Source organism: Antedon mediterranea, chromosome 3 (assembly GCF_964355755.1).
Source record: "Antedon mediterranea chromosome 3, ecAntMedi1.1, whole genome shotgun sequence".
NCBI classification, from domain to species: domain Eukaryota; kingdom Metazoa; phylum Echinodermata; class Crinoidea; order Comatulida; family Antedonidae; genus Antedon; species Antedon mediterranea.
This window is the reverse complement of record NC_092672.1, coordinates 2,168,570-2,186,405: the sequence shown is the minus strand read 5'-3', so window position 1 is coordinate 2,186,405 and position 17,836 is coordinate 2,168,570. Positions and strand designations below refer to the sequence as shown.

Below are 17,836 nucleotides of genomic sequence, written 5' to 3'. Positions count from 1 at the left end.
CGAAATTTTGCTATTTTTCGAAAAAAAAATCCCTGTAGCCTTATTATAGTACAGGGATTGTTTCACAAAATGGCCAAAATACGCACTTTTTAAAATACTGTTATTATGCAATACTATTGCTACATATGCGCATATATTGCGTTATCATCATCTTATAGACGTAGGCCTATAGTAACCATTTATGTCAAAAAATAAAAAGGTCAAAATTTGGCCTTTTTTTCGAAAAAAAAATCCATAAATACATATTGCGTTATCATCGTCGTAAAGCTAGACTATATTAACCATTTATTTTTTAAAAGATGTTTTTGCCCTTTTATACGTACAGTAATTATCGCAGTGTGTTTTTTATTTTATCAATAAGAAAATGTTTTCATGGATAACGTTTTGAATTCAAATACCTGTCTTGCCAGTTTTGAGAGGGCGGGCTACACACTTTTGTAGGTTTTGCAGGTTCCCTGGTTTAATGAATTCATCGGGCTGATTTTCGCTAATTTTGTGGTAACCAACTTAACCCGGGTAAATTGCTAAGCCTGAAGGTATTCATAAAATACATGCTTCCATTAAGCTCTGTCTACACTATCGAACGTTATGTGAAAAAAAACATGATGTGCCCATATATGGACATGATGATGTCAAAGCACTACCATATTTCATCTTTTCACTGCCATAGGCTATTTGGGCACATCACACTTTTTTTGTCAAACTAGTTTGATAGTGTAGACAGACCTTTACTAATGCACGTTAACATCTCGGCTTACGAGTGTTTGTAGGTACGGTAAATAAAGTCCTTAATATATACACTTGCAGTATCCCGGATGCTATAATCACAATACATTGCACACACGACCACCTGTTAACGTATGCTAAATTTGCAGATAGAATGTACCAATCATGTATCGAGTTCTGTCGCGTTCTCATTTGGTAAAGTCTCATATTTCGGATTCCTTCGTTCAGCACCATAATCGTCTTCTGAAAATTGAAATTAAAATTAAAATGTGATAAAGCTAAATAACTGACAACGAACAAGAAAGTGGTCGCAAACTACCTCGCTATTCCAGTATTTCTGAAGGAACTTAGGGAGTATTCGACAACAGGCCATATTAGTCTAGGAAAAAATCTGAAGATGCCTAGAAATCAAGTTAGGGTGGTGGGATGTTAGAAACAGGGCTTAGAGTGATCAGAAGGAAATTAGGATATCTGGCTATGTTGAAAGCCTCTAACATTTCACTCCCCCACTCCCAGACTATCTATCTTACATAGAATCCAGATTGGCTATCAAACTGTTATCATGATGAGTGAGAGCATGGCTTAAGATTCCTTAATCCAGGATGACAGATACCATGCCTGTTTTACACATCATTATTACTGTTGAAGTATTCATAAAAAGCAACATAGAATTGTTTTTCCTATAAAAGCTGCTGTAAACACACCTAGGACAATATCGATAATATAAACATACATTTTTTTTTTACACAAAACAAATTAGATTAGACAAGTTTTCATTCTAGAACTATTGGATAATCATTTATTATGTCTTTAAAAATAGTATTTCATTATTTTCATTAAAGAAAGCATACTAGATTGTTATCCGTTTATGCATGAAAAATGCATATTTGTCTATTTATCTTCGATCGTTATCGTTCAAAGTGTAAATGGGCCTTAAATGGTTATCCATATAGTTTTTAGATTTATTTGTTTTAAGTAGGAAAAAACGCATATTTAACTGTTTTTGGTTTAATCAGGGAGTTGTAATACAACTCCCTGGTTTAATCGTCCTACAGTGTGAATGGGCCTTAACTCCTTCTTAACCACTTTCCAATCCAGCACTTTAACTTACGCTAATGTTTCCAAAGCTATGGTCCTTTTCTGTCTCTTCTTCAACGGCACTTTCAAAGCGTTTTGGATTAAACAAGTCAAGGTATATATGTATCTTTTTTGAGTAGAAACGGCTTGCCTGGTTCCCGATACATATGTTATAGACACCTTCGGAAAACAACAGAAATACATGTTAACATGTTAATGTATTTATTTCCGCTCAATTAAGCACGAGCTGAATTGCATGACATAATTATAAAAAAATTATGTAAAACCACATTCAAAATATATAATTTTTATTATTAGAGGCCTATAAATCTAAAAGCAAATTAGGCTATTGACAAGGTTGTTGCAGTGGCTGGATCTCAATGGAGATACAAAATAAAATAAGCACTGAAAAAAGGACAATGCTGTGGGTATCAGTGGCTGGATCTCAATGGAGAGATACAAAATAAAATAAGCACTGAAAAAAGAACAATGCTGTGGGTATCAGTGGCTTGATCTCAATGGAGAGATACAAAATAAAATAAGCACTGAAAAAAGGACAATGCTGTGGGTATCAGTGGCTGGATCTCAGTAGACATACAAACTAAAATAAGCAAAAAGCTAAAATGAAAACGATAAAGTAAAACAGCCGGAAAAGAATGCCGAGCCTTCGGATAACACTAATCCTATTAAGGATTACGGAAGAAGCACACCTCAAATAAATTTACCAAAACCGACAAGATCATCATCCGAACTGTCACTTGTGATTGATCAACTCAAAGTAAAATTGCGTTGCGTCCATGTGGGAACGGACATTGTTTTCTTTACTGTTCTTTACATTTAAAACAAATGTATCTGGCTAAAGAATCGTAATAAATCTCCAAGACCAGTAAACATTGATTATCAATAATAATCGTAATACAAATTATTCTTATTTTAAGAAACTTACCTGATTCTTTGGCATTGACCTGCATATTACCTTCCAAATCTTCGTAATTTTCTTTTACAATTTTACCGTTGAAATCTGTTACCACAAATCCAAAATTACGGTCATGCTGGTCTCCAAAAACAACCTGCGATGCCAAAAACAGAAACAAAAAGAGCAATAATCGATATTCATTAATTGCTTCAAATAGTCTTGTTTTGTAGAGCAAATACCATCCCAGAGGTGACAGTGGCATAAACGCAGAGGCAATGAGGCCCCTGGTTGAAAAACCTGAAGTGGCCCTCCAACTCTGGAGGTTTCTGACGTTTTTAGCCTCCTTGACATATTATTTTAATGCAAGTTTTCTTTCTACGGGCACTGCTCGCCCCTTCCCCTTGCCCCTGGGTTTAGTGAGCGCTACAGCCGTTACGCCACTGATGATCTAAAAAGTGTGACCTTTACGAAAAGTAGGCCTATGTCTACTTATATTATAATACAATAATGCAAGCCTATTCTCACCTTGTAAGATAGAGAAAAAATCATCCCTGTTTCCACATACTGATGGTAGCATTCCCTCTGTTGTGGGCTAAGTGAAACTGTAAAATCAAAATGAGTCCAGATCTTATTCTTTCGTTTTAACGGATCAAAAGCTAATGACAAGTTCACAAACAGTAAAACTAAAGTAATCGCAAGCAGAATTGTATATATGGCTGCCATGTTGTAGCCTGCACACTTTAAGCGTGTTGTTAAATTCACGATTATATTACTATTATATCATGTTGTATTTTTACCATATGGAATAATTGCTTATGTAGCGTGTGCGATGATTCCCATGGGAGAATATCGCTAATTCGCTCATCTACCGTACTTCAACCAGCGCGTGTCCTCAGCGGCGGGCGATAATGAAATACTCATCTATTATCTTTCTTTATTATAAAACCAAAGATAATTGTCGTAACTATAATTATTACCGCAAATAAATTTGATATTTAACAGCACTTCATGGCGCTTACGAGTGGTGTTCACATCCAATTTTAAAAATAAAATGTTTTCTTAAATTAACTGTTCAGATACGGTAAGCTTTAAAACTACGAGCTGCTGTCCCCTTTTGCGCATGTGTCAGAGTATCATGTGTGTCAATTTAGTGTGCGTTTGTATGAATAAATTTCGTAATGAAAACTTTCAAAACAGGAAAAAATGTATCCGTTATTTATGACCATTATGAACTGAAATTGAGCTTTTAATTTCTGAATCATAAGCTTAAAGGGAAACTCCGGGCGTAACTTCTGAAGATTGTTTTGATTAAATTTAAACACCGGGCGTAACTTCTAAAGATTGTTTTGGTGGTTAAAGGAAAACTCCGGGCGTACCTTCTAAAGATTTTTTTGGTTAAAGGGAAACTCCGGGCGTTACTTGTAAAGATTGTTTTGATTAAAGGGAGACTCCGGGCGTTACTTTTGAAGATTGTTTAGATTAAAGGGAAACTCCGGACGTTACTTCGGAAGATAGTTAGGATTAACGGGAAACTCTGGGCGTAACCTCTAAAGATTGTTTTGATTAAAAAGAAACTCCGGGCGTAACTTCTGATGATTGTTTTGATTAAAATGGAAACTCCGGGCGTAACTTTTGAAGACTGTTTTGATTAAAGAGAAACTCAGAGCGTAACTTCTAAAGATTGTTTTGAATATAGGAAAACTCCGGGCGTAACTAAAGCCTGTTTTCCTGTCGACGTTATTCGACTCTATCGTCGTTGATCGTTAACAGTTCAACGACGATCGTTTGAAAACGATAAAGTTGAAATGATAACGATAGCGAGTACCTTTTACTGTAAATCGTTAACATTTCAATGTTTACGTAGAAGATCACCGATTATTGTTAACGATAGCGTCGAATAACGTCGACAGGAAAACGGGCTTTATGAAGATTGTTTTGATTGCTTATTCACATAAACCCATAATGCCAATATTCTATTTTAAATTACTATCTTTTATTGTGTATTGACTCTCATTTCCTTGCTTGTAGTCTATAATATTCTAATGAGCAACGCAAAAATAGTAAACTTTATTCACACATAATAATGCTATAATTTTTCTCTCTTGTATGTTTCCATTGAAACTTCTACGTCAGTATAATACTGAATGATAATACTTTTTTTTTCCGGCTTTAAAACTGTTTGTTAGACCTATATACATGTCTATGTTTTAGACGTTTGTGTGTGTTAAACGGGTGTGTCTAGTTTATTCAACGGCAATACACCATTTCTATCGTCGTCTGTGATGCACTGTGTTGTCGTCGTTGATGGTGGATTCATCAACGTTTTTTCTTGTCACGAGTAGTCGTCAACGTTTTCCGCTGATTGTCACTCGTCGTGTCGTCATTCTCGTTCCCGTGTCGTCGTCGTCATACACACACAAGAGCAAAGTGGCGAGTCCAGAAATGTCACACGATTCACACTTACGTTTTAATATTAATCTTAAAGATACAAATACTTTTAATAATACTGTACCATGTCTAATCCAGACCGTACGTTTGTATTTGAATGTGTACCCGGGTCGCGTCAAAAAGTAACCTCTAAACCGACCACCCATACAAGAATATGCATTGGGTAGGAAACCGGTGCTTATTGTGACGAATTCATTACATCAGGCCTCTAGGATATAGTCTGCTTTTTGGGATTTGTTTGTCTATAATAAACAAAAATATCAACCTATTAGGCCTACTGTTCACGATAAATTATGCTAACTTGCAAGTATAGTCATTATAGTTAGATAAGTCCATTGTGCTTACTTGCTAGTACTGTATAGTCAATATAAGTCCATATCATAACATTCACTAAGTCCGGTATGTTATTGTTGATATACAAGATGGTGGAATGTTATGACGTCATTTAACAGCCTTTTTCGGCATGCCAAATGTTGGGTTCATCCACTCTCATCCACATCGATTGGATAAATCGATCAGCGCAATGCTTTTACCATACAAATGAAGCAAAATGCAAAGTTTCTTATTTTCATTTTGATTTTACTTTAATTGTCATTTTATATATTCTATATAATCAAAATATTGTTGTTCAACAAAAATACATTTCATTATTATTTATTAATTAATTAATAAGTCTGGGTAATTATCTTTAAAAACTGGAAATGACAAAAGAAATAAACAAAGTCTTGGCTCCGTACGTATTCTTCATTATTAAACTGCAAAAAAAAAAAAAAATAAATAAATATAATAGGCCTAAACATAAAACAACAGCGGGCGCTTTGATAATTTTCAGTATAGTTATGATACGTTATAGGTGCCAAAATGTTACAAGAGGAACAATATTTTAACTTTATACCTTTACATCTGCAGATATCACAACCAAAGCTGTCCGTCTGAAAGCCATTGTCACAGAACATCAGGCAGCTGAAATCTGGACATCTTCGTCCCTTGCCTACTATGGCACGCTTCTCTACTCCTATGCCACGCGTCTCAACTTCTTTTGGCTCCTCTGTTGAGAAAACCAATGAGACATGGGAATCTAGATATTCCAACTTATTTGTTTATTACTAGGACAACATTCTAAGCCACAATTTTCTATAACTACCGTTTACCTTCGGAATTATTTTGCATCGGAATGCTGTTGACAATTTTGCGATTAATTAATAAATGATTCGTAATTGTGTATAAACAACCTACCGATACAGGTACATGTCTTACAGCCATTCTTGTCAAATATGTGTCCATGTTTGCAATACACCATGCACATCACCTCTGGACACAGAGGGTTTGCTATAAGAAATGGATATTTTAAATAATTTTATTTTGTTTAATTAAAGATGTATTGTCCCCCTGAAATAATTCTTAAACAAATTTTTGTTGAATATGCAATTTTAATTTCCACTTTGACCAAAATTGGATCGAAAAAAAAATGTATTTACCTGAAAAATCTGTAATTTATAGCAACAAATTGTCAAATTGGCTGCCAGCCAATGAGTTTTTGGTTCAATTTAACCATTTATTTTGTCATTTTATAAGTGAAATCATTTTGTTAAGTGATTAACTTTATTAAAACTACAAAATAACATATTCAAGTCTGATTTAATTAATCTTCATTTTTCATGTTTTTGGGGGACAATACATCTTTAAGTAAATAATGTATAGTATTGCTATATCTAAAATACATTATAGAGAAGAATTAATCACAGTATTCTCTAGTTAAAATAGAGGATGTAATCATGAGTTCTCCAAATCATTGTCATAGCGACCATTGAATTTGGTGACGCAGTTGTATCGTGTGAATAATACATTCTGCGTACGCCCAGAAGAACTGAATCGTTAATAGAGCCTACGTTTACAGATGCACGTATCACAGCCGTTTACGTCCGTAACGTATCCATGGTCACAGTACATCAAACACATTACATCTTCGCAGATTGGATTTTCTGCATGAAAGAAATATTAGTATTATTATTGATACTTGTGAAACAACTCATACACACATCGGTGTCATAATTTTGTTTATCGTTATGATTATAAAATGATAACTACTTTTGCAGGTACACGTATCACAACCGTTCTCGTCCACTTTGTATCCATGGTCACAGTATATCAAACACATTACATCTGGACACACTGGGTTCTCTGAATTAAAGAAAAAAATGTAACAAACTTTATTAACGAATAATTACAAACTTTAGTAAACGACTCAGACAAGTGACGACGAGTAAAAACTTGAATAGCGATTAAGCTTGGTTCCCACTAGAACGTAACACAAGGACGTAAACGCAACGTAAGCGTGTTGACCAATGACAAGCGAAGTTATAGACAGTTAGTAATCATCACAAGCGAATAAGCCATCGCTTGTGATTGGTCAATTCACTTGCGTTGCGTGTGGGAACCACGCTTTACAAGCCTCTTAAGCGTAGTTCCCACAAGCAACGCCATGTAACGCAACGACGTATCAACGCAAAGTGCCGTATTGCGTAACACAAGTGGGAACCGACGACGTAACAGTGCTGCTAAATTTGCAGGTTTGATTTCACGCAGGCGGGGGGGGGGGGGCAAACACGATTATCGGAAGGGCATTTTCTTACGTTGAATAGGTTGCGTCATTAGTGAGAACTAAGCTTTAGAACGAAAAACACATTTCAACAAAGTAAAAACAAAATATTCTAACTAGGCTTACTTTTGCAGGAACACGTGTCACAAACGTTCTCGTCTTTTACTTGTCCATACTCACAGTATGGACAAATGCTATCACTAAACCATAAAAATGCACTCACACACACACACCTTATTTTATAGTTCTTACTAGAAACGGGTTATATATAAGGTAAAAATAGTCAATAGTCAATGGTAGGCCTATGCCACTTTTTTACAATTGTATTTCAAATTTATATTTCTGAAAAGGTTTATAGAAAACCGCATTTTTGACCTAAAATCTTAACTGAAGCATGACGAGCTTTTGTATGAAATGCTTTTCACACTTGAAATCACGTTTATAATAATGTTCAATAGACTTATACACCATAACAGTCCTTTTTGTCGTCAGCAGGTCTGTCTATAGCCTATGGGCCATTAAAAAACATGCGGACAATTAAGTAAGTTGTTTCCCAGTCATAGCTTACATGATTTTTGTCTATCGTTCAGTTGGAAAATTGTTTGAACAATAAATGGTGGTACCACTGATTCTCAACTTTACCTTCAGGACCGTTATAATAATAAATTCGTAGCAAAATCTATTGACCTCTGGGATCAAATTTAATGCAGTATATTATGGTTATGGCAAGTAACTAGGCTTACTTTTGCAGGAACACGTGGCACAACCGTTCTCGTCTTTTACTTGTCCATACTCACAGTGCACCAAACACATTACATCCGGACAGACTGGCCCCCCTGGAAAACAAATTTGCAAGCTCGAGTAATACGTACCAAACTCGGTTAATGAGTACCTTAAACTCGAGTAAATGAGTACCATAAGCTCGAATTAAACTCGAGCAACATAACGAGGCACTCTCTCCGTTCACTTTACTAAGGCCTACAAACGGTCGTTCACTTTACTAAGGCCTACAAACGGTAAGACAACCAACGCAATGCAACATGTGTGTGTACATTTAATTCATTCTCTGGTTTAATAAAATTGAAAAAAAAACCATTGATGAATATTATTATCATTTTGTATAAATCATGACATTGACAGACACTTAGCCATTGTATCCTTCTTGGCAGCCGTGCCATTGTCACTGCCAGTGGAGCGAAGCAAAGACCATTATGACAAATTTTATAAAATAGTAAATTACGAGAACTGAACGTAATTATTTAATTGGTAACTAATTTCCTAAAGGAATGTACCTACCATTACATTCACAATATTCGCATCCATTTTCGTCAATTTTATAACCAAATTCACAAGTCATTTTACATTTAACCTTCTCGCATTCTCCCTCTTCGCTTCCTGTTATAAAAAATAAAACATGTTAAAGAATGTAATTTAAAACAATAAGAGATATGATTATAAATAATAGAATTAATGATGCGACTGAACTTATTTCTCATCTGAAACAAAATGGATTGTTGATTACATGCAATATCAATTGCTATCACTAAACACGAGCGTCGTGAAAAAACCCCAAATGTCTAATGTTATAAGATATTCATAAACTTGACTGATTTTTTCTAGAAAAAATGTATATAAATCGAAAGAACAATTAAATTTACACAAGAAAATACTATTTAGTATTAGAAATATATCTGATTAACGTGTATAAGTCATTGGAATAGTAAAATTACTATCTTAGAACATTCAGAAAAAATCCTCTTAACACCAAAAAAGAGGATGTGGGGGGCTTACTTCTTTACAACACCTGTTCTGCTTTAACTATGACAAAACAGTTATCAATGTTGTTAACAATAGAAACTGTATACCTGGAGTAGGCCTACCCTTTCAGAAGATTTAGGCCTAGTAGAACACGTTCTTACCTGAGACTAACGAAAACAACACGACGACGAGGATTGTTGAAATGAACTTCATCTTCTTGTCAAACACGAACACTTGATTGTAGCAAGACAACTTTGGAAAGACAACTGAACGATGTGTGTCTGCAATTTATAGCCATCGTGTGAACGGACGTGCAAGGTGTTACTTACTCCAAGCCATTAAGTTCGTGTCAAAGTTTAATGTTTACCTTTGGTATTTACTTTCATCAGGAAAGAGTGACTCTTCCCTGCTTCCATTTATTGAGATTGTTATCTAATAAACAAATTATCAGATTAATTAATCCTTTTAAAATTAGACTTATAGATAAGTTAGTGCAATCTACCTGTGGATGAGTGGTGCATATTTGATGTTAGGCCTATAGATACGTTAGTCCAATCTATCCATGGATGAGTGGTGCATATTTGATGTTAGGCCTATAGATACGGTAGTCCAATCTACACATTGATAATTTCAAATAGTTGCATAACAGATCCGCATTATTTTCAATCTCAGAATCTAACTATTGCCCCAACTTCCCTGTATATTGAACAATATCTGAATGTATTTGATCCTGCCGGCATGCTTAACATTAGTGTTGAACAATATCTGAATGTATTTGATCCTGCCGGCATGCCTAACATTAGTCTTAAATAAGAACCAGTATGACTATGTATAATATAGAAATATAATATAAAAACGGATGCAGTGTAATCGTAAACAGAACAAACTTCATTTTGTCCATAATATTAACATCTCTGTGCTGATAACCCGTAATGCATGCCTCTCCAGTAATAATATGTATTAAACACATTACAATTCTTGTTTTTGTATCATTTAACATGGGAACATTTAACTGGAATATAAGTGTAACTTACTCTTTTTACATGTATTGACAAGTTTGCATCTAAATAACTATCTTTTAAGGTTGTACAAAGACCAAAAAAAATGCACTCACACACACCTTATTTTATAGTTCTTACTAGAAATGGTTATATATTAAGGTCAATAGTCAATAGTCTATGGTAGGCCTATAACACTTTTTTCACAATTGTATTTCCAATTTCTATTTCTGAAAAGGTTTATAGAAAACCGCATTTTTGACCTAAAATATCTTAACTGAAGCATGACAAGCTTGTGTATGAAATGCTTTTCACACTTGGAATCACGTTTATAATAAACTGTTTAATAAACTTATACACCATAACAGTCCTTTTTGTTGTCAGCAGGTCTGTCTATAGCCTATGGGCCATTAAAAAACATGCGGACAATTAAGTAAGTTGTTTCCCAGTCATAGCTTACATGATTATTTTCTATCGTTCAGTTGGAAAATTGTTTACCTTCAGGTAAATTCGTAGCAGAATCTATTGAACTCTGGGATCAAATATATTATGGTTATGGCAAGTCATAAGATGGACACAAACTGCCATGATAGTCAAGAAATGGATGTGGACATTCTAAGAGAACAACCTGCTTGCAAGGTTCTCAAGTGCTACGTAAAACTTCAACGTTTAGGTAACGTTATGTCTTAATTTGTCTTTTTAATTTAAAAGTCTATCTGATTTAACTAAACTGGTCTAATATAAGTTTCATCAAAAAGTTACTTTACGTATTAGATGACCTATCTCATTGACAAAACAACAGTAGTTTTGTTTACACGTCATGTTAATTTTCTCCTTTAGAAATTCCTGAAGAATTAAAACTGGAATTTCAAAACCGAGGAGATTCAACAGATATAATATACTGTTCAGACGAAGACATAACCAACGTATCAGAACCAGATTCTAGTAATAACGATAGGCCGCAAGATGCATATGATTCAAGTACAGAATGTACATATTGTGACACCAGTGCCTATACCATCCCTACAGAACATTTGAAAACAAATCAACATGCAGATAACAGCTTTGAACTCCAAATCTCCGAACACGCCATTGATATGAGTATAAGAAAAGAAAATAAATTGATTAGCAATTGTACTTGTGAGTTTAAAGTATTGAATGATGTTGACGAAAAGGCTGAAAACGAGGCTGATATTAATGTGAATAATCATGTTATAGAAACCACTGAAGGAAACAGTGAAGGCAACGAATTAATTATTGTGGAAAACCCAGAACAATTAGACATCAGCAAACCCAATGATAACATCGTTACCGGTAATCGTGATCATTTGTTCACACATGTTTCTATATCTCCACACAAGCAAAGTTCAATGACATGCAGACCTGCAGAACCTTTAGACCTGCAAGTGAAGAAGGCATTCGAAGGTAAAATTTCTGACAGACAACCAGTGTATAAATCTACAGGTCTAAAACACAGTTATGTAGGTATTCCTGTGGATAACTGTTCATTTAAACAAAGAAAGCTTGATCAATCAATTTCAAATCTCAAAGACTTTTCTGAGCTGAATGGATTGATGGAAACAGAAGAATCTGTCAAAATATTCAAATGTTGGATATGTAACACAAGTTATACATCTTATGATGTTTACCTTCGACATGTTATGGAAGGTTGTACGCAAAGAAAACAAGTAACAATAGATGTTTCCAACAGATTACCAAACGTAGAAACTGTTCCTGCACCAATAAGCCTTCCCGATAATGCAAATCTTAGACAGACAAATACCAATCTGACCTCCCGTGGTAAAGATCGTGTTAAAGGTTTAACTAACTCTGAGGAGGATAGTTCGACGCTTTATTCGGGGAGACTTATGCGTCTTGCTTCATTAGCCAAGTTAAACAGTAGCGGTATTTTACAAAACAATATGCTGCAACCTACTAATCAAATTGATAAAAAATGTAATACCTCATCCGACACACCGTCCACATCTGGACAACGTGGTGTGAATATACAACCAAGTACCTTCATACTGCCACCACCCATTCCTAAACGTAATCAAACATCGGATATTCAACAACTTAGAAATAAAGTCCGGGGTGATTGTTTACAACCAGAAGCACGGCTAACAATACCAGTTCAACAATTGATACCTAATAATATACCAATAGCAGCACCACAAATAGTACCACAGGTACCTGTAGCAGTACCACAATCAGCACCACAGTTACCAATACAAATAACAAATCTACAAACACCAGCACGTATACAGATACCAGAACCACAAATAGCACCACATATATCAATATTAGTACCACAATCAGCACCACAGCTACCATTTCAAACGGCAAATCTTAAGATACCAGCACCACATTTACAATTACCAGCACCACATCTACAAATACCAGCACCACATCTACAAATACCAGCACCACATCTGCAAATACCAGATTCACAGTTAGCAGCTGCAGCAATACAGTTAGGACAACTACCAATAGGTCTACGACAAATACCACCACTTTCCCAAACACAATATATTGGAATGCACAGGCCTAGCATACGAACCAACACCACTTCTTTTGCCCGTAACGCGACCACGGATCATCGCCACCGTCTTATGTCACAGATGAATAGGCCTACCATTAGGATAAAAGTACCTGTTCCATTGTATGAAAAATCACCACTAAACACGTCCAATGTTTTTCAACGTAAACCAATTCCCAAACTTCTTGCACACAAACAAATGCCTATTTCTTTGGGATACAGATTAGAAGAACATCAATCCTTGTGTAGTCTGAATTTGGAACGATGGAAGAGGCAATCCACACTTGCCAGGAATCACTTGAGTGTGATTCAACATTCTGTCAAAACAGTGTCAAATGTTCCCATTCAGCAGGATTTCAATTTGATATAATCTTGGAATTATCTCTTCATAATTCCCATAAGTAGTACATTTTAAGTGTATTGTAATAGGGCTTATACACTAAAACTTTTAATTCGGTATTTTAAATGCAATTTTTTGTATGTTTGTTTTTCGTATTTTTAATGTATTTTAAATGCATTTTAATATCCTATCTTGCAAAGACAAACAATTTACAGTACAGAGAGAGTAAAGAAACAGTATGTTCTAAAGAGTAAAGTAAATAGTATGGTCAAAAGAGTAAAGTAAAGAGTAAATAGTATGGTTTAAAGACTAAAGTAAAGAGTAAATAGTATGGTCTGAAGAGTATAGTAAAGAGTAAACAGTATGGTCTAAAGAGTAAAGTAAACAGTATGGTCTAAAGAGTATAGTAAAGAGTAAACAGTATGGTCTAAAGAGTAAAGTAAATAGTATGGTCTAAAGAGTAAAGTAAAGAGTATGTTCTATAGAGTAAAGTAAATAGTATGTTCTAAAGAGTAAAGTAAAGAGTATGTTCTAAAGAGTAAAGTAAAGAGTATGTTCTAAAGAGTAAAGTAAATAGTATGTTCTAAAGAGTAAAGTAAAGAGTATGGTCTAAAGAGTAAAGTAAAGAGTATGTTCTAAAGAGTAAAGTAAAGAGTATGTTCTAAAGAGTAAAGTAAATAGTATGTTCTAAAGAGTAAAGTAAAGAGTATGGTCTAAAGAGTAAAGTAAAGAGTATGTTCTAAAGAGTAAAGTAAATAGTATGTTCTAAAGAGTAAAGTAAATAGTATGGTCTAAAGAGTAAAGTAAAGAGTATGTTCTAAAGAGTAAAGTAAATAGTATGGTCTAAAGAGTAAAGTAAATAGTATGATCTAAAGAGTAAAGTAAAGAGTATGTTCTAAAGAGTAAAGTAAATAGTATGGTCTAAAGAGTAAAGTAAAGAGTATGATCTAAAGAGTAAAGTAAAGAGTATGGTCTAAAGAGTAAAGTAAAGAGTATGATCTAAAGAGTAAAGTAAAGAGTATGGTCTAAAGAGTAAAGTAAATAGTATGATCTAAAGAGTAAAGTAAAGAGTATGGTCTAAAGAGTAAAGTAAATAGTATGGTCTAAAGAGTAAAGTAAAGAGTATGATCTAAAGAGTAAAGTAAAGAGTATGGTCTAAAGAGTAAAGTAAATAGTATGATCTAAAGAGTAAAGTAAAGAGTATGTTCTAAAGAGTAAAGTAAATAGTATGGTCTAAAGAGTAAAGTAAAGAGTATGATCTAAAGAGTAAAGTAAATAGTATGATCTAAAGAGTAAAGTAAAGAGTATGATCTAAAGAGTAAAGTAAAGAGTATGGTCTAAAGAGTAAAGTAAATAGTATGTTCTAAAGAGTAAAGTAAATAGTATGGTCTAAAGAGTAAAGTAAAGAGTATGATCTAAAGAGTAAAGTAAATAGTATGGTCTAAAGAGTAAAGTAAATAGTATGATCTAAAGAGTAAAGTAAAGAGTATGGTCTAAAGAGTAAAGTAAATAGTATGATATAAAGAGTAAAGTAAAGAGTATGGTCTAAAGAGTAAAGTAAATAGTATGGTCTAAAGAGTAAAGTAAACAGTATGGTCTAAAGAGTAAAGTAAATAGTATGGTCTAAAGAGTAAAGTAAATAGTATGATCTAAAGAGTAAAGTAAATAGTATGGTCTAAAGAGTAAAGTAAATAGTATGATCTAAAGAGTAAAGTAAATAGTATGGTCTAAAGAGTAAAGTAAATAGTATGATCTAAAGAGTAAAGTAAATAGTATGGTCTAAAGAGTAAAGTAAATAGTATGGTCTAAAGAGTAAAGTAAAGAGTATGTTCTAAAGAGTAAAGTAAATAGTATGTTCTAAAGAGTAAAGTAAATAGTATGGTCTAAAGAGTAAAGTAAATAGTATGGTCTAAAGAGTAAAGTAAAGAGTATGATCTAAAGAGTAAAGTAAAGAGTATGGTCTAAAGAGTAAAGTAAAGAGTATGTTCTAAAGAGTAAAGTAAATAGTATGGTCGAAAGAGTAAAGTAAAGAGTATGTTCTAAAGAGTAAAGTAAAGAGTATGGTCTAATGGTATGACGTCTGCAACAAACCTTTGGAATAGGGTTCTCTCTCGTATCGGTCTTCTCGTGTATTATTTTAAACCTTTTCAACAAAATGTATATTATTCTATAATAAAAAGAAGCATTATTTTTTTTAATTTCAGCTGTATATTGCTTATAGTTTGTTTAATTTTTTATTCTTTTTGTTTTTGTAAATCCTGAGTTTATATCTTGTTATATGATTAAATAAAATAAATAAAGATATATTCTTATATGCCTATAATTTCAATTTATATTGCGTGCATTAAGTACAGTGTTACATCCATTGAAAGAATCAAATTCCTGTCTGCCAGTCATACGTACGTGACCTGCATTGTTATTTTGATTATGTCGGGTTCATTATAATAGGCCTGTAGCACCTTTTGTATATCTGGAACAATGATACGAATTTTCGAGGTTACCTTTTCAATATTTAATTCCTAAAAATTGTTGGCCTACACGGTTGTATAATAGAACGTTATTTCAACCTAACTTCTTAAAACCAAATAAATACGAGTTTTGAATAATGACAGTCTTGGCTTTTTGTGAACCCTTAAACAAAAATTAAACTTAGGCCCTACCAAAACGTTAGGAGTGCAGGATAAAATACAGACGACGCATGAGACAGTCTGTATTATGATTTAAACCTAGATATCGATTAGCCTAGCAGTTTTAATTGAATTTGTATAGAAGGTTTTATACAAAGACTTGCTTTATATAATCAATAGTCATTTATTTTGGAAATGTCTAAAGACGATACATTAAAGTTATAGGTAGACATTAGAAAACGGAAAAGGACAGAGGCTTCTATCAACGGTAGGGAATTCGTAGTGTTTAGTGAAATTGTTTTTTTCTTAATTTGAGAAGCTGAGTAGGCCTAGTTTCTTGGTCCCGCACTTATTAACTAGGCTTAGATTACTTGGCCCATATAATAATGGATCATGTTAAATGGGTCGTATCAGCTTTTTTCAAATAGGAATGGACCGGCATAAACCGTGTTTGTCTTGTAAACATCATTTCCTTACGTTCGTCCTAATTATCTTTTTGGTAGAATTTACATTGAAGAAGATGAAAAAGTCAGTGACGTTTCAGAACCAGACAACAAAAAATGGTTGTGATAGGATGGTGGCATTGCAAAGCTCGAGCGAGAGGTTGTTCCGGAGAGCGAACACGCTGAATTTGACGGAAAGTCTTCGTTTAGACCGACATATACAGAAACTTAGCTACAGGGTACAAATAGATGAGACTCATAACATTGCTATACAGGAGAAGCTTAGAAAACAACTTGAGGACCATGAGTTATACAAAAAGGCATTAGTTCACATAGTGTCTTTGCAGAATAATAAAGAGAGCGACTCTAACACCCTGCCTCCACTGTACGGCCGATATAACGGAAGGTGCTATAACACTACGGCCTACGAACGGGACATGGTCGTAAAGCGGATAGAGTTCAAGAAAAAACAACAAATCGAGAAACTACTTGAAAAAAGTCGGCTTAACAGTGATGCGTTGATTAAGAGGAGTTTGCCTACAGACTATTTACTACAACACTCCAACAAGTCTTTATATCAGCGTTTTAATGGCGTTTCTTTTGCAAAGCAAATAGGAAATATCCAACATAAATCAAAAGCAATCTCTATGTTTAGTAAAATGCATTTTAAAGTTAAAGAGAGAAATGAAATTAGGATTGCTCCATCTGTCCAGAAGACGTCGAAGGGTGTATTCCAGACATCTTCCAGTGCTCCATCTACTATCCAGAAGACGTCGAAGGGTGTATTCCAGACATATTCCAGTGCTCCATCTACTGTCCAGAAGACGTCGAAGGGTGTATTCCAGACATGTTCCAGTGCTCCATCTACTGTCCAGAAGACGTCGAAGGGTGTATTCCAGACATGTTCCAGTGCTCCATCTACTGTCCAGAAGACGTCGAAGGGTGTATTCCAGACATCTTCCAGTGTTTAATCTTAACTATGAACCTATACATTAGATCCAATTAAATCAAATTGATAGAGGTCCATGGTTTAACCTTTAACCTTTCCAATCAGACAGATCAACCGAACGAGACCGTGCAGTATTATTGTAACGGTATTATTGTTACAAAGAAACCTAAACTACGATAATATTATTTATGTGTGAATAGTGAAATGAATCGGAACAACAAAGGTATTGTGTGCTAAAAAAGCGTTTGTACATTATAATTCCATTCGATGATTGACTAATGAACCACAACCTGACCTCAATGCTCCAAGGTGCACATAAGCCTATAGAAAATATATTAATATTTTATTCAAGTATACGACACATTGTTGTGTAATGAACCATGATTGTGGGTTCGGGTATTCCCACCACGTAACCA

General features: G+C 34.3%; 3 protein-coding genes across 4 annotated transcripts; 1 reads left to right on the top strand and 2 right to left on the bottom strand.

Annotated features, from left to right (window-relative positions):
* Positions 1-255: 255 nt before the first annotated feature.
* Positions 256-3,806, bottom strand: LOC140043336 (transmembrane emp24 domain-containing protein 6-like). Of its 2 annotated transcripts, XM_072087837.1 has the most exons (5): positions 3,697-3,806; positions 3,245-3,321; positions 2,750-2,873; positions 1,838-1,983; positions 256-969 (listed from the first exon to the last, which is right to left on the bottom strand). In XM_072087837.1, exons 2-5 carry the CDS (start codon positions 3,266-3,268, stop codon positions 742-744), a joined length of 522 nt encoding a protein of 173 aa, XP_071943938.1. In that variant the 5' UTR covers positions 3,269-3,321; positions 3,697-3,806; the 3' UTR covers positions 256-741. The 2 variants fall into 2 exon arrangements, with proteins under 2 accessions (XP_071943938.1, XP_071943937.1); XM_072087836.1 differs by lacking the exon at positions 3,697-3,806 and having other exon boundaries at positions 3,245-3,491.
* Positions 3,807-5,651: 1,845 nt separating this feature from the next.
* On the bottom strand, positions 5,652-10,159 carry LOC140044492 (uncharacterized). Its single transcript, XM_072089021.1, has 8 exons — positions 9,686-10,159; positions 9,063-9,161; positions 8,510-8,602; positions 7,256-7,348; positions 7,057-7,149; positions 6,404-6,496; positions 6,063-6,215; positions 5,652-5,922 (listed from the first exon to the last, which is right to left on the bottom strand). Exons 1-8 carry the CDS (start codon positions 9,735-9,737, stop codon positions 5,918-5,920), a joined length of 681 nt encoding a protein of 226 aa, XP_071945122.1. The 5' UTR covers positions 9,738-10,159; the 3' UTR covers positions 5,652-5,917.
* A 6,389-nt stretch (positions 10,160-16,548) lies between these two features.
* LOC140043500 (uncharacterized) lies at positions 16,549-17,442 on the top strand. The gene has a single exon (XM_072088018.1). The coding sequence runs from the start codon at positions 16,549-16,551 to the stop codon at positions 17,440-17,442; it is 894 nt and encodes a 297-aa protein (XP_071944119.1).
* The last annotated feature ends 394 nt before the right edge of the window (positions 17,443-17,836 follow it).